The sequence below is a fragment of the Branchiostoma belcheri genome, unplaced genomic scaffold (assembly GCF_001625305.1).
Source record: "Branchiostoma belcheri isolate BF01 breed outbred unplaced genomic scaffold, Haploidv18h27 scaffold63, whole genome shotgun sequence".
In the NCBI taxonomy this organism is placed as follows: Eukaryota; Metazoa; Chordata; class Leptocardii; order Amphioxiformes; family Branchiostomatidae; genus Branchiostoma; species Branchiostoma belcheri.
In genome coordinates this window covers 1638947-1661608 of record NW_017804276.1, presented here as the reverse complement: position 1 = coordinate 1661608, position 22662 = coordinate 1638947, and the positions used below count along the sequence as shown (strand labels likewise).

General features: G+C 39.4%; 1 protein-coding gene across 1 annotated transcript; it reads left to right on the top strand.

The window, feature by feature from the left end:
• On the top strand, positions 1-22662 carry LOC109483213 (malignant fibrous histiocytoma-amplified sequence 1 homolog). Its single transcript, XM_019786192.1, has 7 exons — positions 1-82; positions 3104-3468; positions 3607-3776; positions 7608-9731; positions 9847-9932; positions 10219-10309; positions 21626-22662. Exons 1-7 carry the CDS (start codon positions 1-3, stop codon positions 22551-22553), a joined length of 3846 nt encoding a protein of 1281 aa, XP_019641751.1. The 3' UTR covers positions 22554-22662.

Below are 22662 nucleotides of genomic sequence, written 5' to 3'. Positions count from 1 at the left end.
ATGTATACAGGGCACAAAAAGGCACACAGGTCAACTCTGAATTCGAACTTCCCATTTGACGAAGAAGAACTACAACAGACAGGTAGGTACTAAGCTGTTTTTCTCCCGACCTGTAAAGGGCATTAAGTCAGCTTTAACGGTCGCCATCAACGCAACATAGGCAAGCTGCAAATTTACTGTAACACTTTTGCTTGTCAATTAGCACGTCTACATGGAGTGAAAAATCACCCCCGGTTCTCGACCTTATACAATCAAACGTCAGCATTATTGCCATCTGATCATCATTGCAGCTTTAATAACTCTGTGACCAACATAACAACTTGTAAATGCACCCAGAGGATCCATTTACATTGTACCCCTCTACCCTCCTTTCTTTAATAAGAGTGGTTTATTGCAAGTTCATGCCCGAGGGCTAACTGCAAACAGATATTGACAAGAAAAATGTGGTGATATAAGACTACTAGTATTTGCTAACATGAAGTTCTACGTGTACGATATACTTATCAAACCTACTATCTCTACTTAAATCTAATAATGTTGGTATGCATACAGCTACAGGATAAACAGTTTTATGCAATATATGAACAGGTAAGAGGAACAAGGTAACTGCTATTCTAATCTATTCTATTCAACTACTTAGTATTCTTGTCATGCTATTAGGGAGTTTGACTGCTTCTCAGGAGGCAGTAGGAGATGAAATGTCCGACTCTTTGAAAAATAAATGGGTTGGGAGACTTTAGCAGTAATATGTAAAGTCCCATTTGTAAGTCGCAGCGGTGGGCACAAAGAACAAAATTAATACAACCCAATTAGACTGTTAAACATCACTATAGGAATTACTTGTTCCCTTTCTGATATATAAAAGGTCTTCAGTGGTACGTCTTTAACTTTCAGATAAAGCTACACTCTAGCGAAAAAGGACAACGGATTACAAGTAAACTTCCGTGTGGCTCAATACGCGGACTGATACAAACTAGACTTACGTAAGTCGTTCGGTTTTTGGTACTTTCCAAAGGGGACAAAGGTTGACAAAGGCAACTTTCAGCTACGCAGGTGGGTAATTAATTAGACTATCGTTCTCCGGACTTTTCATAGCTGTTGTCTCTTACATATAAGGATCATTTGGTTCTGAATAGTATTATCAGGTTTCTGACTTTATGAAAATAGTTATTTATCACGTTAGACTTCACAAAATTAATCGTTATATGACAAAATTAATCGTTATATGACAAACCAAGAAAAGTTAACAAATTGATGGGGAGGGGGGTGATTCGAAGTACGTAGTAGCTTATACTTCCCAGCTGGGCAGAAAATTATAACGTATGAGGAATGTGATCTAAATCTTGAGGTCAACACGCACAGCTATATGACGGGTGTATTTACTGTTGCCATGCTGTATGGCATTTTATTACCTTCGCCGATGTAATGTCTTTATAATGTCTTTGGTGCCGTTTGTTTGTGGGTGGGTGCACTTGTGGGCAGTATAAGATTAAAGCCGTATATGGAATAGTATGAAATTTGGAATTATATATTGGATGTTTAGAAAAAATAGACGCTCCAGCCTTTTAGCTTCAGCAAATATTCAATATGCTACTCACTCAGACTTACATTGGAGATACCAAGCGCTTCTAGCTCTGCTTGACTGTTTCTAACAGTCAATTAGATATAGAAGTCCAAATACTACTTGTGTTAATGGGCTTAAATTCTCCTCCTAGCTCTGATTGGCGGATGTGTTTCCGCCAATGAGATATAGGAGGCTACCACGTAATCGTGATTTTCAAATAACTTTGTTAGCATTAACATTGTTAATGTCTTGGGGTGGCGGGACTACGGCGCACTGACATGTCAACTTTGTGTATTTAAATGTTAATTGTACTTTTTTGTTGTGTGGCGCTATTAATATAAGTTGTAAACTTGAGTGCAGTGCCACACTGTCCTTGTTATGTTTTCATGTTTTGATGAATAAAAAAATATGCTTTTTCCAATCTAGATGGAGTAAATTTTTATGCTAAACTGAGATTGATAACATGCTAAAAACATAAATTGATCAACTATCCCTCCTACCTTCCCAGCAGAGCTGTCAAACAATCCCCTATACTTCCTGAAGCCTTGCTCGAACATACCAACCGTAGTCTGACATGATGAGTGGGGAGTATGTCTGTGAGCATGCACTGGTGACATTACAAGTAGAAACCTTTGAATATATCCAGGAAAATGAATTACTGCGGGCTAGGCTTCAAGGCTCAGAGGAACACTGTGCAACTGATGTGTTCATTATTCAACATAAAGAGGAGCCTGCCGTGTCTACTATCTTGCAGAAATTGAAGGATGATGCTACAGCTGATGACATCACCACAGTTTTGCAGCAAGTGGTTCCTCCTCATTCAAAATACATGAAAATTGTGTCAAACTCAAATGTGCAACACAGCATTCTTAACACAGTAGTCAGACAGCTCATAACAGTGACTGGTGTAAAAAAACTAGAGATTGATGAGGTCATACTTGAATCTTTGCCAGAAGAGGTGTCACAGCTTGATGACTTCATTTTAAATCTATCCACCGGCATTGATATCAAACAAAGCCTCAAGCACATTGATAATATGATGACTATAGTTGTGGATGGCCTTATATATGGAGGAAAGGGAAATTCCTATTGATTTTTGTTTTGATATTCTGGTATTATATTTCCTTCTGTTAGATGTAAGCCACATGCCTATACAGTCCATAATTGAATATCTGAAAGATCTTCAAAAATATTTATGTGACATTTTAGGGACTAGCTATAGGCACTCTGTGGAACTTTCAGCTCATTTAGGTGATGTTTCACTGAAATATATTCATTCACTTGTGGAGAAGAATGAATGTCTCCCTGATCCAATCATGTCAGATTTCCTAGAACGTGTTCTACATTCCCTTTCAAAGAAATTTCGGAGGAGACATGATCTACTACTTCTAGAAGAGAATTTACATCCCCTTTCAAAGAAATTTCGGAGGAGACATGATCTACTATTTCTAGAAGAGAAATTTCCGAGAAATTTGAGAGAGTTGGTATGTATAAGAAACAGATTTAAAACATTGAAAAACTTAGTAATACATGTACCAGAGAGAGCTAGAAACCATTTAACTGAACTGCACATTAATGGAATAAACTATTTCCCTCAAATCATCTTTCAATGCAGCACATTAAAGGCTATCTTCTTAAATGACAATTATATTGACATGTTACCAGACAATATAAGTAACTTGGTTTCCATGAGACAATTATCATTGTCTCATAACCATGTGAAGACACTACCAAAAAGCATAGGGGGCTGTTTAATGTTAACAATATTGCAGATGGACCACAACAGACTGAAAAGAATTCCAGAATCTATTGGGAACTTGAGTTGCCTGGAAAAATTTGATGCATCTTCAAACATGTTGGATGTCTTGCCATCCACCTTCTGTAGATGTAATAAGCTTACCTACATAAACATAGCAAACAATACGATATATAACATCCCTGCAAGTATTGGGAATCTGGTAATGTTGGAGCACTTTGACGCTTCATCAAACAAGTTGGAAGTCTTGCCATCCACCTTCTGTAGCTGTAAGAAACTGACCTACATAAACATGGCAAACAATGTGTTACAGGCTCTCCCTCTAAACATTGGGAATCTGGAACATGTGCAACACTTTGACTTGCAAGCAAACAAAGTATCATGTCTGCCTCTAACTTTTGATAGGATGAGAACTCTGAGGAAGTCAACCTCAAAACTTGTCCTAATAGAAAATCCCTTAACACTGGTCGCATCAATTTTGGAAAGTCACAAGGCATTTGGAAACTCAAGTAAAAATTGATTTTCAACATTCAAGTTTCACATCAGTGTGTAGCTCTTGGTGTAATGAGCACAGTGATATGAAAATTATTGTTCTGCAGTGTTCATAACTTAAGATATCATTAATAATAAATACAAGCAGACCGGTGGTCTTTCCTAACAGCCCGTCAGGCCTAACAACTAGCCCGCAAGTTTTAATTACAGGACCTTGTCTAAGGCACTAGACTACATGTGTAGAATCCCGGCCCGCGGGCTGATTTACTCAAAAACCATTCAGACCGTCAGCCTAACTTCAGCCCGCGGTCTGGAATTTCTGGTCAAAGAGGTGCAAAAAGCCCAAAACAATGGCATGGAAGGCGTGAATTGATTGATGTTTGCAGACTGTCTGTGCCAATTTCAGCCTGGTGGGGTAAGGATTCAGACCTCACGGACTACATTTCAGCCCGCGGTCTGATCCAAGTGATGTGTAAAACTTCATTCTCAGAGCAGAAAATAAGGAAGGAGAGCATAATCCACACCCATCTGTTAACAGTGTTGTACATTTTTGCCGCTTTCAACCTCACTCACTCACTCAATCACTCAGCTTCGCATGCTCTTTCAACTACATGTAGACCACAAAAAAGAAAGAAGAGCTTACAAACACGTTCTGTACCAGCTAGGGGTAGAAAATGAAACAATTTTTTCTCATGAGCATCCTGAATGTCATTGAAGTTCAGTTCAGTTCAGTTGAAACATTGGGAAAATTATGTTACAGACAGTTTTGCCGGACAAAATTCTAGTACTATATAATATGAGCAAGAAGCCTAATACATGCATTGCAACTTAAACCTGCTTTCAAGCAATGGAGTTATAAAATCCTCAGTCCATTTCTGTTCAACCATGGTTCAACAGTTTTCAGGTAATTATTCTGATCAAGGAACAATTGTTATGCGGGATGAAACTAAGTCTAGCTATTGTGAAATTTCTGCAGGAAAAACCTACTAAGACATTGTAGATTCCTGCAGATAGAATCCTTCCTAGAAATTTCGGCAGGAATAACTGTATAATAAATATATACAACTGTTAGGCCACACCAATATACATGTAATGTAGTCTCCACCAGACTCCTTTGCAGGCTAAATAAATAAGTAGCAATCGGCTAAGGGGAACATCATTGGCCAGAGGAGTTGGCCGGCCATAGAGACTAAATATAATGTCATTACTTGTTTCTCAGACTCATTCACTTGAAGAAGAATCCTGTTCTACAAAATTACAACATTACCTCAATATTCTCTCAAGGTCACCTTAGTAATTGATCAATGATCATCTGATTTTTTGTATGTCATGACAATTCATGCAGTCTGATAACTCAATGAATGCTTTTGCTTCCAAAAGCATCCCCTTTCTCCAGTTGTAAACACGTCTAACATTGATCAGATTCTGACTGGAGACTAACTTCAAGTTGTTGCTTGGAAGTTAGAACTTGTTAATTTTATCATAATCATCTCCCCTCCCCTTTTGTCACCCATTTTTAAAGAAACTGTGTTCTTGTGTCTAGGGGATAACAAGCGTTCACAATGTAATTCATAGGCTTATTGACGGATGTCTATTATCACTCTATGGTGACATTTCCTTGGGCAAATGTTGGCCCTCCAGGAGCCAAGGAGCTAGCCTGGCAGCAGTCTGGTACCCATGTAACAGTGGGGGGGTTATAGGCGCTACAGCTCGCCCCTGTTTCTTACACCCAGGCTACCTGGTCTGCTATCATACATGTACATCCTGCGCTGTACAAGCATTTTACGTTCTGTTCCTAAATTTTTGGGAAATATCCAAACTGAATGAACAGCTCTTTTCATTATATATATAACCTATTTGAGATGTTTCACAAATATTGTAACAATTAGAAAATTTTCTACTTTTTTTAAGTCATACTTTGAAATTATCTAGAAACATTGTGTTTTTTTTCGAAATGGTTACAATTTGTAATGTGGAATATAGCAATATAGAATTGACTCTAGGCCTTGGGCAAGCACTTCCAATTAAATTGTAATTTAGACTTATTACAAATCCTGTAAAGATTCTCATCATTAATTTTTTGTTCATAATCTAAATCTAATCTAATCATGACACTACAAACTAGTTGTGGGATAGAAAGATTTGGCCAAGACATGGTTCTCAGCGTGTGAACCTAGGCCATCTGACACTGTCATTACAATGTCATGAGATTTTCTGATAGGATATTTTTTCGGGCTATTGAGCCAGTGCCAGTGCACCCATGTCAGGGTAGCCCGACCAGACTCTCTAATTTGATAATTGGACAGTGGTCATTTGCATGCCTGGAACAATAGGTGACCTGAGGTATGACCCGCATGACAAAGGTGCAGGAACAGAATAATTACAAAAGAAAATGTAACATGAATTTCCTAAAGCATTGTACAACTCCTTGCACTGAAAGCAAGTTCATGTTGCAAATTGAGGATCGATTCCTTGCTTTTTATGTTTTCAGTGTACATCGGCTGAGGCTTATACATGGCAGGATTATGGCACTAAAACTCCAAATGTTTTCCTTTTGATTTAAATGTTTCCATGGAGTTATTGTTTATTTAACCATGTCCATTCATCTTGTTTTGTTGTGACCTGTACTTAGCCAAGTTTTCATTCTCTAAAAAAAAAGATAAATTTCTACCCCCATGATGTTTCAAAGGGATTTGGCCAGGGGAGTTGCCCATCCATAGTAGGACAGATTGGACTATACCTGCCAAACAGAAACTGTAAGTGACCATGAAGTGTCCTCAAAAGTTGGCTTCCAACACCACAACCAATCAGGTCTAATATGAAGTGTTCTTGCTGAGACAAGGGTCTTTTATGATGCTATCTGGTCTTTTTTAGTCATAACCGTTACACAAATGTTACACCCCGCCCAGGTATCAGCCCAGGTAGCACAGCAGGAGCAAAATCCACCTCCTCAAACATGTTCAAAAAGCTTTCTACTAGAAAGAGACTTTTTGCAGTCTTAATAGCAGAACAATTCTTCCCATGTACAGGAAAAATTCTTCCAGTAGAAATTTCTGAAGCTTTTGCAGAAAATGTTCAAAATGAATATTCATGAAAGTTATCATCATTCATACCTGTACATCATACTTGTCAATAATATGTAATCACTTATTGAAAATATTAGCTGAAAATGTGAAGGGTGTTTATTAATATGGAGTGATATGAAGTGAAGTGTAAACCATCATCAATCTGGAAGCATCAATTTGGAAGCATATTTTTGTTTCCCACTTTCTGTTTGGTGTTTAAAGTCTGAAGGTTCTCTATCATAAGGCCTAATCATCAGCCCAGCCTGTCCACAGACCGACAGGCCTGTTCAGGCCCGCGGGCTAACCATTGAGCCCAGACCTCTCATGAATTTATCACAAACTTGTTAATTACACAGGTGTGAAAATGTGAATTCTCATTAATTCAGTGGTTTTCATGGGGTGTTCATGAGGCTAATTGGATGCGGTCTGGATGCGGGCTGGCTAACTCAGGCCGCGGGCTAAAGTTTAGGACTGCCAGGCTAAGCTGCTGGGCATGACGGTGTGTGTTCTAGACCGCCAGGCTTGCAATTTTTAAAGTCAAATATCTTGATAAATTTGTACATTCTGACCATAAAAAAAGCAACCTGGTACTGAAGATAGCATGATCTTTCCAATGGCATGCAAAAGTTCACTGTACATCCAGGAATAACAAAGTTGAAAATCAGGGGTTTCAACATAGGTGTCTCAAAATTCGGAAAGTGACATTCCAAAATTGAGGTGGCCAGTGTTCCTTAATACATCCACCCTTAGAAGTGTGTTTACAACTTGGAATGTATGGAATTCATACATATCTGAAAGAGCTAAGACGGTCTGACGCACACAAGATGAACTACCAGAAGCTAGTTTTGGTGGGGGAAACCATGGCAGGAAAAACAAGCTTAGCACAAACGTTGATGAATAGCAGTTCACAACTCACGACAGATCAGCAGCGTACTGTTGTTTTGGAGCAGCACACATGGCCAGCAGAAGGAGGGCTGGAAATACAGATCAATGACTTTGGTGGTCATGAGATGTACCACCTCACAAGTCCTTGCTTCTTTACTCCTAATGTTCCCTACCTGCTTATCTTTGACATCAAGAAGTACACACGTCAAACCCATCATAAAGACATAGGGTGTTGGATAGACATTGTCCGAATGAAGGTCCCAAGAGCCACTATACGTATGGTGGGAACTCACCAAGATGAATGTTCCTCTGAAGAAATTGGGGAGAAGCTGCAGTATATTGCACAGACAGTACAGAATGATGAGGCAAAATGGAAAGCAGACATCACATCCCAGCTTGACATGATTGAGAGCAATGAATGTTTAGGGGATCTTGCAAGACAACACCGACAAGAATGTCTTCAAACCCACCTGAACAATCTTCCCAATCTGCATGAGCCTGACAGTCCTGTAGAAATAAGAACAGTTAGCTCATCTGATCTCGGTGGCATAGATAGTTTAAGTTCAGACATTCGTGAGCTATGCAAGCAAGTCGGGTCAAACAGGCAAGACACTATTCCAAAAATTTGGTTTGACCTATATGAGATGCTACAGGGCACAGAGTATGACAACCAGCATTTTGTGCACTTGGATGACCTGCAACCCTACTTAAAAGAATTGGATGAACTAGAGGCTTTGAAACTACATGAAGCTCCTACACAAAAACTTGAATCAGAATCTGATGATGAGTTCTACATGTATGAAGAAGAATCTGATACTGAATCAGATGATGACGGAGATGATACTACTGGTGAGGAACTGAATGTTGCACTAAAAACACAATGCTGTATGAAAGTGCCTTCATGCCATTATCAGGAAACAAATGCTGCTAAGAAAGATGTATGTAGCAAGAATGAAGGGAACAAAAATGATGCAAATGCCCATCAGCCTCTTGTATTCCCCTCTGATAAGTCTGAAACAGTAAAATACAGAGAAGAATCAATGTGCCTTGCTCCTGTCAGTAAAAGATTGATTGCTGCCCTTCACTACCTCAATGCAGTTGGATTGATCACATGGTATCCTGACGATGAAAAGCTTAAGAATCTCATTTTTCATCGTCCCGCCAAACTGGTGGAAATCTTCAAAGCAATCATCAACCACGACATAAAAAAACAACTGGACTTTAAAGATGTCGTGTTTTCCACAGTTGGGCAGTTCTCCAAACAGGGATTTGCCAGAGCTGTGCAGGAGTTTGAAAGCACAGCGAATCTTTCTGTAGCAATAGTCAGGTGCCTGTGGCACAAGCTTGGATTCAGCAAGGAGGACATAGAAAGCCTCATCAAGCTCATGATCAAGTTTGACATTTGTTATGAGGTCCTAGAATCCAAAGTAGCACCAGGTTTGCAATCTTCACATTCGCTCCACATCCCATGGTATCTGTCTGCTGACCCTCCCCAAGACCTGTCCAGAATGTGGCCCCAACCTCCTCCTGATGACTACCAACAGCTGACAATGCAGTACCACTTCCCAACATTCTGCCCAAGAGGCCTGTTTGAGAGAGCATCTGTCAGATTACACCGTCACATCGCACATCGTGTCAACTGGAAAAATGGCGTGTGGGCAGAGGTAGACAACAGACAAATCTTGTTGACCAGAGCAACAATAGATGACGAAAGTGGAAGAGAAGTGGTTTTCAACCTGTCTGTACGCGCACAAGTCACTGCACAGGAACCTAGACACACTGATGACATCTCACAACTCTGGAAAACATTCCTCTCCATTCATCGAGACATGCAGAGTCTCATCCAGGACTGGCCAGGACTGAGGTGTGACCTGTTCCTCCAGTGTGCACACTGTGCAAAGATGGGGAAAGACAAACCAGGTCTCTTCCCAGGTGAGGTTCTGGAGCAACAATGTCAACAGGATGTTAGGTAAGTACATGCCCATGCAGTACCACATGTACATCAATGGTATTTCTTAAAGTGAATTCAAGAATCTTTAATCATTGTGTCTCAAAACACAATATGTTTCTGCACTTTTTTCCAGGACTGTTCCATGCCCTCAGTATCCAGTGATATTTCCTGTCCCAAAAGTGAGCACAGATCTTGTCTACCCACCAAAGTCATGTATGGGTAAGTAAATTTTACTCACAGTTTTGACAACTTGAATTACAAATGGGGAAAAAGTCTAGGTTTATATCATAATTTCAATTATAATTACAATTGTCAAATAAAAAATAACTACAAGTACAATGGATTTTATAGGAAAAGGTGTACTGCAATCGTAACTTACATTATTGTACACTTAGTCTAGCACAATGTAACCAGATAAGTTAACAATACACAATGTCATGTAGTAGCTATGGAACTGGTGCCATCCCTTGATCCAAATGACAGATATTGTTACATGCGCTTGCAGAAAAAGAACAATACTTCGTGACATATTCTGCAGGCGTATCAAGTGAGACATCTGTCGATCATGCTTCCAGTCCTGTGTCAGAAATGGACAGGTAAGTCACAAACTTCTGATACATCACACTTTAGTCACCTGTGGGATTTGTCTCAGATCAGTGTTAAAATACATGTTCATGGCTGCACACGTCTACCTTTTAAATTTACCTCTGCTTCAAATACGTAACAAATGTTTTTACAAAATGCATATTTTTAGCATTTTCAAGTTAAACATTACAGTTAATGAACAAAATTTGTCCCATGACAAATGTGTCTGTCATTTATGTGAAGTAGATGTAAGTCAAACTAGAGAGGCCGACATTTGCTTGGGAGCAAATACAGCATATTTCAGTCCATCTCCCTCCCACGCAAAAGTGGACTATTCCAAACTTACGCCAGTGTAAAACTGGCAAAGATTCTCAATTAAATGAATTATATAGTAGCGATGTAATTGAGAACAAAGATGCAACAACAAGCACATTGAATCTCGAAAGCTTTACTAATCTTCTTACAGGTATGCAAATACTAACAATGATGAGATTTGATACATTTTGAAGGTCTTAGGCACATAAAATTGAATGTGTGGGTCATTACGCACGACTTACGTGCAATGTGACCTCAGGTAACCCGCAATGGAACACCTGTTCCATGGCCAACGGCAGATAGAACGTGCCATTCTTTAGATAGAACATGGAACGGGTATAGCACTTTTGGCCCTTTTTTTGCTGAAAATAGCCATTAAAGTCCCCCAAATGAGTCATTTGGAAGTGGTGTATGCCAAATATGTGACTGTTGTTCTGTAGACACATGTTCAAAGTACCCTTATACCGAATTTCAGATCATTTGGTTGTAAAACCAGGGCTCAGGAGCCAAAAATCCATTTTTTGGCGAAAAATGCCCAAAAAAACCTTCAAAAAAATTTTTTAAAGGCATGTATCAAAAAAATGAAAAAAACACCTGGGGGTATTGGCCCACTCTACCTCCATGCCAAATTTCAAGTCATTTGGCTGAATGATGGCGGAGTTGAATCCCTCTGACTGTGTGGCAGGAGGAGGAGAAGGAGAAGGAACATCAGAGAACACAATATATTTCATCCATACCATGGTATGGACTGAAATATAAATAGAAACTGACTGCATCATGTGAGAAACCACATGCACTTCTTTTACCTACAATGTAACAGCTGGGGCACCAGTGATGTGTAAAGTACATGTACAGTAGATTTAAAAGGCCAAGGCTTGATTTGCATTTTCCAGCAGAATCTAAACTTATACATGTATGACAGCATGTGTACATAGAATATACAAATTAATTCTACATGTAGTATATATTTATACTGAGAATCTAATATGTCATATTTGACTTTTATATGTAGGTTACACCTAGGAGTTGATATCCTTCTACAAGTGACTGCTCTGGTCCAGAAGAAGTACCCAGGGATCAGCTTTGTTCCAAGCAGAGACAGGCAAGACGAGGCACAGCGAACACAGACAGTGAGAGAATTCCATGACCAGCTGTCCAGCCGAGTTCAACACTTCTCCAGTGTCATAGACTATAGCATTGACTACGAGGACTTCCCTACAATCACAGAGAGAATGAAGTCAGTGTGTTTGTTAGCATGCCCAAATGGGACAGCAACTGGTTTTCTGGTAGGACCAAAGCATGTCATGACCAATTACCACTTCCTTCAACTGTATGTTGAACCTGCTCTGAGGACAAACAATAACCCAGATAGATATGCCGCAACTTTTCACTTTTCGTCCATGCAAACATTCCGTACGCGGTTTCGCCCAACAAACTATCTTTCCTATGATACAGAACTAGACTATGCCATACTTGAACTAGAACACGTTCCACCCCATGCAGCACCCCTAGGCCAGTTTGTGTCAGAGTTATGTCACCAGGATGGAGTAGTAATTGTTGTTGGTCATCCAGGTGGTCAGAGGAAACGAGTTGACTTCTGTCCTATTGCTGTAGTTGACCACAACTTTGAGGTCCACATACGCAATGTCAGAGGAATTCCAGACAACCCAGTAGACTTTCCCCAACAGGTAGCTGGCAGGGCCAACTACCACACTTCTAGCATGTTCCATGGGTCCTCTGGTTCCCCTGGCTTCGACAAGAGTGGGAATCTTGTTGTTATGCATACCAGGGGTTTCTTCCCTTATTCCAACTCTCCAAGCATTGTAGAACAGGGTGTGCTAATGACAAGCATTAGAGAACATGTAAGGAGGACCCTTGGAAATGACACAAGGTTTAGTGAAATGTTCCCACCTCAGATGATGGACATTGGGTAAAACAATATGGCAGCACATATGGTGCATGCATGTACACTACTGTAATACTGGTGAGATGTATTATCAATAACATATTTTTTTCAAATGTAAGTACATGTATATACCTAATGTATGTGTAATGATAGAATTGTCTCTAGGTTATAGGTCTCTATGTCTGTTGCTTGTATAGTGTTGCCTTTCTATTGAAAGAACTGGTAAATTGTATGTACAATGTACATGTATAGTAGGCATCAAGTCAGATTGTAATGCAAGGTCTACCTCAGTCAAAATACAAAGGAATATTTTTGTACCTGGTTGGCATGGTCTTTGTGTCATGGCAAAAGCCACATTGCTATTGACTTTCATAATAATTTAGGACTTTTAACAATAACATAATAAGGTTTTCATTGAACGAAGTACAGACATCAATTTTTATTGAATCTGGTAACAAATACTGTGGCAGCAAATTTCTCCAACAGCAAGCACAGTTTGATTTAGTGTAAGGATGGAAGATTTTATGTTTAGATTACATTTGCTTGTATACTATTAGCAGACTGGAAAGTATAAATCACCATAGACAATACCAGAAAAAAGGCATTGACCGAGTCTTGAATTCATCGAAATTAAAAGCAGAAGCTAAACAATATTGACAACAAAAACAAATGTCAAGGCCACACTAAGTTGTTGGTTCTCGGATTCGCCTCTTAATTTTTTTCAGATTTGCAAAAAAAAGAGATTATGGTTCTGAATCAACTAAAAATGCTCATATTTTGCCCCCAATGGTTAAGGAAAGTCCTTCAAACACATAATCTTATCATCTTATCGTACATACAAATAATAATTCAAAAGTAAAGATTGAAGCATGAGTCAAGTAATCTTCATGACAGCTTTAATTGCAAAATAATAAAACGTGTTACTTGTAAAAAAAAACAGGATTTAGACTGAAATAACAATAATAATGATAACACATTCATTATTATTGTAAATAAATGGCAGAACGCTAATTGCAACTACATGTAATTACACTTGCGTGGTCCGGTTTACGGTCTTTGCAAGACTTGTCCGAACAAAGGCTACGCAGGTGGGTAAGACTATCGTTCTACGTGTTTCCAACACCAAAAAAAAAAAATTAACCCAGATACATTATGAGCTCCTCAGATACTAGTAACCTGTTCTGAAAGTATAAATTGATCAAAATTGTCAAGCCATCACAGAGTAAGGTTACGGGTCGGAGTTTATGTCTGACCAGGGTTCAAAATAGTGCGGGAAACATGTACATGACTTTGTCTGATATGTTTTCGTCCCAATTTCTCTTATATTGTTATGGCTGTGTACATATCTTTTTATATCTTTCCAAATACGGACCTAATTTGCATGAGTAATCTGAAAATTCTATGACTCCTTAGCGGTAAATGATTTCATACTTGGGACATGTGTAAGTTAATCAAAAATTAACATCACGATGCGTTTATTATGTTAATTTAGAGGTCATCTGCATAATTTACATCTACATGTCAAGCCCATATTTCATGGAGGTATGAGATCTCGGAAGTCTTGTTTTTTGGTTTTTTGATTCGAATCGTGAGGTACTAAACTACCTCGAGTTGTAAGCTGTTACCCTGGGGAAAGTCGTTTTTCTATGCAGCCATATGTGAGAAAAATGACCTTTAAAATTTACCTTTATACTGGCCTTAATACCTCCCAGATAGATTGGAAGCAGGATACTAATAAATCAATCAAGTGTATTAAGTAGCGGCATGACACCCCTTTCAACTAGTGTAATAAATTTCCGACCCACGTTCTTGACAGAAGTGACAGCCGGTTTGGCCTGGGCTGTCAGATTTAGGCCATGTTGATTTGATTATATGGATGACATCCTCTGGGAACCCCAAAACTGATGCGCGCGTGCGAATAAAAAAAAAGTTTTGCAAAAAAAAAAAGTTGCTTTCATTATGAAATCTACGTCGGTCATGAAGGTTGAACAAAGAGCACAAGAGTATCGTTTGGCGAATAATCTACTCTTCAAATTCATTTCTTTACATTTTCGTCTTTTTTGTTTGATTTTGGCATTCTACGACATTGGCATCGTTTTCAAATATTTTTTTTGCAACTTACGGTTTAAATTTGCTCATTTTGCAACTGTTTTGTATGATTTACAGTATGGTTGAAAACTTTTTTTTTTTGGAAACGGCCGAAAATTCATGCGCGCGCGGATGTCATCTATATAATCAAATCAACATGGCCTTACTTCGAACACGGGAAAAAAAACTCCGGTCCGAGACCTTCAATGGACTATTTAATCAGGGCTCATGAATACAAGGTAACTTTGGCGTGGTACTTCCCATTTCAACAGGTAGGTAGGTGTTTTTCTCGACCTTATACAATCAAACGTCAGCATTATTGCCATCTAATCATCATTGCAGCAGTCTTCAATAACTCTGTGACTAACATTACAGCTTGTAAATGCGTAAGGAGGATTCATTTACTCCTCTACCCAGGTCTCGGCTCCTTGCTCTAATTAATTCCGTGACACCTGCCGCATGGTCATATGTAAAGTCCCATTTGTAGTAAGGTAGTACAACCCAACTAGACTGTTGAACATCACTATAGGAATTGGTTGTTCCCTTTCTGATAAAGGTATTTATTCAGTGACACGTCTTTAACTTTCAGATAAAGCTACACTCTAGCGAAAAAGGACAACGGATTACAAGTACTACAAGTAACTTCCGTGTGACTCAATACGCGGAGTGATACAAACTAGACTTACGTAAGTCATTCGGTTTACGGTACTTTCCAAATGGGGCAAAGGTACTCAACTCAGCTACGCAGGTGGGTAAGACTATCGTTCTGCGTACTTTTCATAGTTGTTGTCTCTTTCATGTCAGGATCATTTGGTTATAAAAAGTATTAACAGGTTTCTGACTGTATGAAAATAGTTATTTATCACGTTAGACTTCACAAAATCGATCGCGAAGTATGAAAATAGTCATGAAAAGTTAACAAATTGATGGGGAGGGGGGTGATTCAAAATACGTAACGTTAGTAGCTTATACTTCCAAGCTGGGCAGAAATGATAACGTTTGGGCAAAAATGTGATCTAAATCTTCAAGTCAACACACACAGCTACATGTATGACGGGTGTATTTACTGTTGCCTTGCTGTATGACCCTTCTATTACCTTCGCCAAAGTGTGATGTTTTTGGTGCTGTTTGTGGGTGGGTGCACTTATGGGCAGCATAAAATTAAGGCCGTGTATAGAACCGTGTGAAATTTGGAACTAGAGTTCCACGATGCCATACCTTCGCCAAATGATGTTAATCTTTATGACTGACAAAGATTATTCCTCCTGATTGTGCAAATAGGGTCCTTATTTGCATGGATTATATCAGTTGATCATATTCTCCACCAAAAGACCACCTAATTTCAACAAAGAAAGCCATTCTATCATTTCCCAATAAATTATGCAAATTAGGTCCTGATTTGAATAAATTATGTTTGATGATGTTCACCTTTACTTAACTTTCAAATACCCGAAGTATGAAATTCCAGGCAGTTACCATTATGGAATTATAACATTTTCTCATTAATCATGCAAATTAAGTCTTAATTTACATAATCAATATCTGCCTGTGTTTCGTTCTCAATTACATATGTCACAAGCTTGAATAGTGCTATAATGTAATGCAGCTGATTTATAGAATTTCCTCATAAATTATGCAAATAACATCCAGATTTGCATAATTGTTGCATAATCAAGTGTCAATTAAGCTACCTACAGACCAAAAATCACGACAATCCGTTAACCGTTTCTTGAGTTATCCTCTTTTGTATATTTTTAAAGAAATGCCCCTGCAGTTCCTGAGCAAGCCACTAGGGGGCCCAAACCTACACCACTTCTTCCACCGTACAAGAGCTACCTACCACTTAAATTTCGTGCCCCTAGCATATCAAGACCGAAAATTCCGCTGCAGTCCCATAACAAGCCACTAGGGGGCCCAAAGTCTAATAATTTCGAGGTTTCATCAAGACCTACCCATCTACCAAATATAAAGACAATTCATTTAAGCCTTCTAAATGCCTATCATGTTTACAGACACACAGATTAATGCCGATGAAAACATTATTAACCTTCTTGGCGAAGGTTATTATATATTGGATGTTTCGAAAAAATATAGGCTCCAGACTTTTAGCTTAAGCAAATATTCAATATGCTTTTTAAAGGGTCCCATTCTAGATGTAGTAAAAGGTTATGCTAAACTAACAATATTAACATGCTAAAAACATAAACAGTTACTGATCAACTATCCCTCCTACCTTCCCAATTCCATCACAGCTGTCACAAAATCCATTGTATACTGAAGCCTGGCTAGAACATACAAACATGATGAGTGGGGAGGATGTCTGTGAAGATGCACCGGTGACATTACAACTAGAAACCTTTAAATATATCCAGGAAAATGAATTACTGCGTGCTTTGCTTCAAGGCTCAGAGGAACATTGTGCAACTGATGTGTTCATTATTCAACATAAAGAGGAGCCTGCCGTGTCTACTATCTTGCACAAATTGAAGGATGATGCTACAGCTGATGACATCACCACAGTTTTGCAGCAAGTGGTTCCTTCTCATTCAAAATACACAAAAATTGTGTCAAACTCAAATGTGCAACACAGCATGCTTAACACAGTAGTCAGACAGCTGATAACAGTGATTGGTGTAGAAAAACTGGAGATCAATGCTGTCATACTTGAATCTTTGCCAGAAGAGGTGTCACAGCTTGATGACTTCATTTTGAATCTATCCACTGGAAAACAAAGTCTCAAGCACATTGATAATATGGTGAATGAAGTTGTGTATGTACTTATAATGGAAAGGAAAATTGCTATTGATTTTTGTTTTGATATGTTGGTATTCTATTTCCTTCTGTCAGATGAACATGTAAGCCTCATACCTTTACAGTCCAGAAATGAATGTCTGGAACATCTGCAACGATATTTACCTCACATTTTAGAGACTAGGTATTCTCATTCTCAACTTTCAGCTCATTTAGGTGATGTTACACTAAAATATATTCTTTCACTCTTGGAGAAAAATGAAAATCTCCCTGATCCAATCTTGTTAGATTTCCTAGAGAAAATATCAAATAGCAATAGGCAAGGGAAATATTTTGTAGATCACCTTCCAAATTTTGGCAGAGGTTTCAGAGAGTTGGTATGCATAAGAAACAGATTAAAAAAACTGAAACACTTAGTACATGTACCAGAGAGAGCTAGAAACCATTTAACTGAACTGCACATTAATAGTAATGGAATAAGCTATTTCCCTCAAATCATCTTTCAATGCTGCACATTAAAGATTATCTGCTTAAATCATATTGACACATTACCAGACAACATAGGTGACTTGGTTTCTATGAGACAACTATCATTGTCTCATAACTATGTGAAGACACTACCACAAAGCATAGGGGGCTGTTCAAGGTTAATACTATTGCAGATAGACAACAACCGACTGGAAAGAATTCCAGAATCTCTTGGGAACTTGAGTCACCTGGAGAAACTTGATGCATCTTCAAACAAGTTGGAAGTCTTGCCATCCACCTTCTGTAGATGTAATAAACTTACCTACATAAACATAGCAAACAATATGATACAGAACATCCCTGCAAATATTGGGAATCTGGTAATGTTGGAGCACTTTGATGTTTCATCAAACAAGTTGGAAGTCTTGCCATCCACCTTCTGTAGATGTAAGAAACTTACCTACATAGATGTAGCAAATAACAAGATGCAGTTTCTTCCTCAAAACATTGGTAACCTTGTAAATGTGGAGCATTTTGACTTGAAAGAAAACGAGGTGTCATGTCTTCCTCTAACTTTTGATAGGATGAGAACTTTATACAAGCCTGGCTCAAGACTTCTTCTAGAAGGAAATCAATTAACCCATCCACCTAGGGAAGTGTGTTTAGATCTGGGAATGGATGGAATTCATACATATCTCAAAGGGTTAAGACGGTCTGAAACATACAAGATGAGCTACCAGAAGCTAGTCTTGGTGGGGGAAACCATGGCAGGAAAAACAAGCTTAGCACAAACGTTGATGAATAGCAGTTCACAACTCACGACAGATCAGCAGCGTACTGTTATTTTGGAGCAGCACACATGGCCAGCAGAAGGAGGGCTGGAAATACAGATCAATGACTTTGGTGGTCATGAGATGTACCACCTCACAAGTCCTTGCTTCTTTACTCCTAATGTTCCCTACCTGCTTATCTTTGACATCAAGAAGTACACACGTCAAACCCATCATAAAGACATAGGGTGTTGGATAGACATTGTCCGAATGAAGGTCCCAAGAGCCACTATACGTATGGTGGGAACTCACCAAGATGAATGTTCCTCTGAAGAAATTGGTGAGAAGCTGCACTATATTGCACAGACAGTACAGAATGATGAGGCAAAGTGGAAAGCAGACATCACATCCCAGCTTGACATCATTGAGAGCAATGAATGTTTCGGGAATCTTGCAAGACAACGCCGACAAGAATGCCTTCAAACCCAGCTGAACAATCTTCCCAATCTGCATGAGCCTGACAGACCTGTAGAAATAAGAATAGTTAGCTCATCTGATTTCAGTGGCATAGATAGTTTAAGTTTAGACATTCGTGAGCTATGCAAGCAAGTTGGGTCAAACAGGCAAGACACTATTCCAAAAAGTTGGTTTGACCTTCACGAGATGCTTCAGAGTGTAGAGTATGACAACCAACATTTCGTGCACTTGAATGACGCTAGTCTCACAAAACTATATCTTGAATTTGAACCAGACGATGAGGCCTACATGTATGACGAAGAGTCTGAAATTGAATCAGACAATGAGTCCTACATGTATAATGAAGAATCGGACATTGAATCAGATCATAGTCGATATGATACTGCTAGTGATGTGGAAGTGAGTGTTGCACTACGAACTGTTGATACACAAAGCTGTGTGGAAGTGTCTTCATGCCTTGCACATGATCAGGAAACAAATGCTGCTGGAATACCTGTAGGTGCATCTAGCGAGAAAGAAGTGAACAAAAGTGATGCAAGTGCCAACCAGCCTCTAGTATTCCCCTTTGAAACAGTGAAAGCCAGAGAAGAATCAATGTGTCCTCCTCCTGTCACAAATAAAAGGCTGGTTGCTGCCCTTCACTATCTTAATGCTGTTGGATTGATCACATGGTATCCTGACGATGAAAAGCTTAAGAATCTCATTTTTCATCGTCCCGCCAAACTGGTGGAAATCTTCAAAGCAATCGTCAACCACGACATCAAAAACCAACTGGACTTTAATGATGTCGTGTTTTCCACAGTAGGGCAGTTCTCCAAACAGGGATTTGCCAGAGCTGTGCAGGAGTTTGAAAGCACAGCGAATCTTTCTGTAGCAATAGTCAGGTGCCTGTGGCACAAGCTTGGATTCAGCAAGGAGGACATAGAAAGCCTCATCAAGCTCATGATCAAGTTTGACATTTGTTATGAGGTCCTAGAATCCAAAGTAGCACCTGGTTTGCAATCTTCCCATTCGCTCCACATCCCATGGTATCTGTCTGCTGACCCTCCCCAAGACCTGTCCAGAATGTGGCCCCAACCTCCTCCCGATGACTACCAACAGCTGACAATGCAATACCACTTCCCAACATTCTGCCCAAGAGGCCTGTTTGAGAGAGCATCTGTCAGATTACACCGTCACATAGCACATCGTGTCAACTGGAAGAATGGTGTGTGGGCAGAGGTAGACAACAGACAAATCCTGTTATCAACATCAACAACAGATGACGAAAGTGGAAGAGAAGTGGTTTTCAACCTATCTGTACGTGCACCAGTCACCGATCAGGAACCTGGACACGCTGGTGACATCTCACAACTCTGGAAAACATTCCTCTCCATTCATCGAGACATGCAGAGTGTCATCCAGGACTGGCCAGGACAGAGGTGTGACCTGTTCCTCCAGTGTGCACACTGTGCAAAGATGTGGAAAGACAAACCAGGTCTCTTCCCAGGTGAGGTTCTGGAGCAACAATGTCAACAGGATGTTAGGTAAGTACATGCCCATGCAGTACCACATGTATATCAATGGTATTTCTTAAAGTGAATTCAAGAATCTTTAATTATTGTGCAAATTGTCTCAAAACACAATATGTTTCTGCACTTTTTCCAGGACTGTTCCATGCCCTCAGTATCCAGTGATATTTCCTGTCCCAAAAGTGAGCACAGATCTTGTCTACCCACCAAAGTCATGTATACGTAAGTAAAGTTTACTCACAGTTTTGACAACTTGAATTACAAATGGGGAAAAAGTCTAGGTTTATATCATAATTTCAATTATAATTACAATTGTCAAATAAAAATAACTACAAGTACAATGGACTTTGTAGGAAAAGTTGTACTGCACTAGTGACACATATTCCAGTTCTGCAATCGCAACTTACAAGTTACATGACATTATTGTACACTTACCAGATAAGTTAACAATACACATATAGTAGCTATGGAATTGAAGCCATCCCTAGGTCCAAATGTTACATGTGCTTGCAGAAAAAGAACAAGCAGGCTTGGCAAGTAAGACATCTGATGATCATGCTTCCAGCCCTGTGTCAGAAATGGACAGGTAAGTCATAAACTTCAATGCATCACCCTTTGTTACCTGTGGGATTTGTCTCAGATCAGTGTTAAAATACATGTTCATGGCTGCACACGTCTACCCTTTAAATTTACCTCTGCTTCAAATACGTAACAAATGTTTTTACAAAATGCATATTTTTAGCATTTTCAAGTTAAACATTACAGTTAGTGAAAAAAATTTGTCCCATGACAAATGTGTCTGTCATTTATGTGAAGTAGATGTAAGTCAAAATAGAAACTGACTGCGTTACATGTATGTGAGAAACCACATGCACAAAGTACATGTACTACTAGATTTAAAAGGCCAAGGCTTGATTTGCATTTTCCAGCAGAATCTAAACTTATATGACAGCATGTGTACATAAAATATGCAAAATTAATTCTACATGTATATTATTTATACTGAGAATCTAATAAGTCGTATTTGACATTTATCTGTAGGTTACACCTAGGAGTCGATATCCTTCAAGAAGTGACTGCCCTGGTCCAGAAGAAGTACCCAGGGATCAGCTTTGTTCCAAGCAGAGACAGGCAAGACGAGGCACAGCGTACAACGACAGTGAGAGAATTCCACGACCAGCTGTCCAGCCGAGTTCAACACTTCTCCAGTGTCACAGACTACAGCATTGACTATGAGGACTTCCCTACAATCACAGAGAGAATGAAGTCTGTGTGTTTGTTAGTATGCCCAGAAGGGACAGCAACTGGTTTTCTGGTAGGACCAAAGCATGTCATGACCAATTACCACTTCCTTCAACTGTATGTTGAACCTGCTCTGAGGACAAACAATAATCCAGATAGATATACCGCAACTTTTCACTTTTCCTCCATGCAAACATTCCGTACACGGTTTTGCCCAACGTACTATCTTTCCTACGATGCAGAACTAGACTATGCCATACTTGAACTAGAACATGTTCCACCCCATGCAGCACCCCTAGGCCAGTTTGTGTCAGAGTTACATGTATGTCACCAGGATGGAGTAGTGATTGTTGTTGGTCATCCAGGTGGTCAGAGAAAACGAGTTGACTTCTGTCCTATTGCTGTAGTTGACCAAAACTTTGAGGTCCACATACGCAATGTCAGAGGAATTCCAGACAACCCTACAGACTTCCCCGGACAGGTAGCTGGCAGGGCTAACTATCACACTTCCAGCATGTTCCATGGGTCCTCTGGTTCCCCTGGCTTCGACAAGAGTGGTAATCTTGTTGTTATGCATACCAGGGGTTTCTTCCCTTATTCCAACTCTCCGAGCATTGTAGAACAGGGGGTGCTAATGACAAGCATTAGAGAGCATGTAGGGAGGACCCTTGGAAATGACACAAGGTTTAGTGAAATGTTCCCACCTCAGATGATGGACATTGGGTAAAACAGTATGGCAGCACAGATGGTGCATGCATGTACAGTACTGTAAGGCCACACCGATTTAATTTGTTGTTTCTCAGATTATTTCAGAAAAAATCAGGAGCGACAGGGCA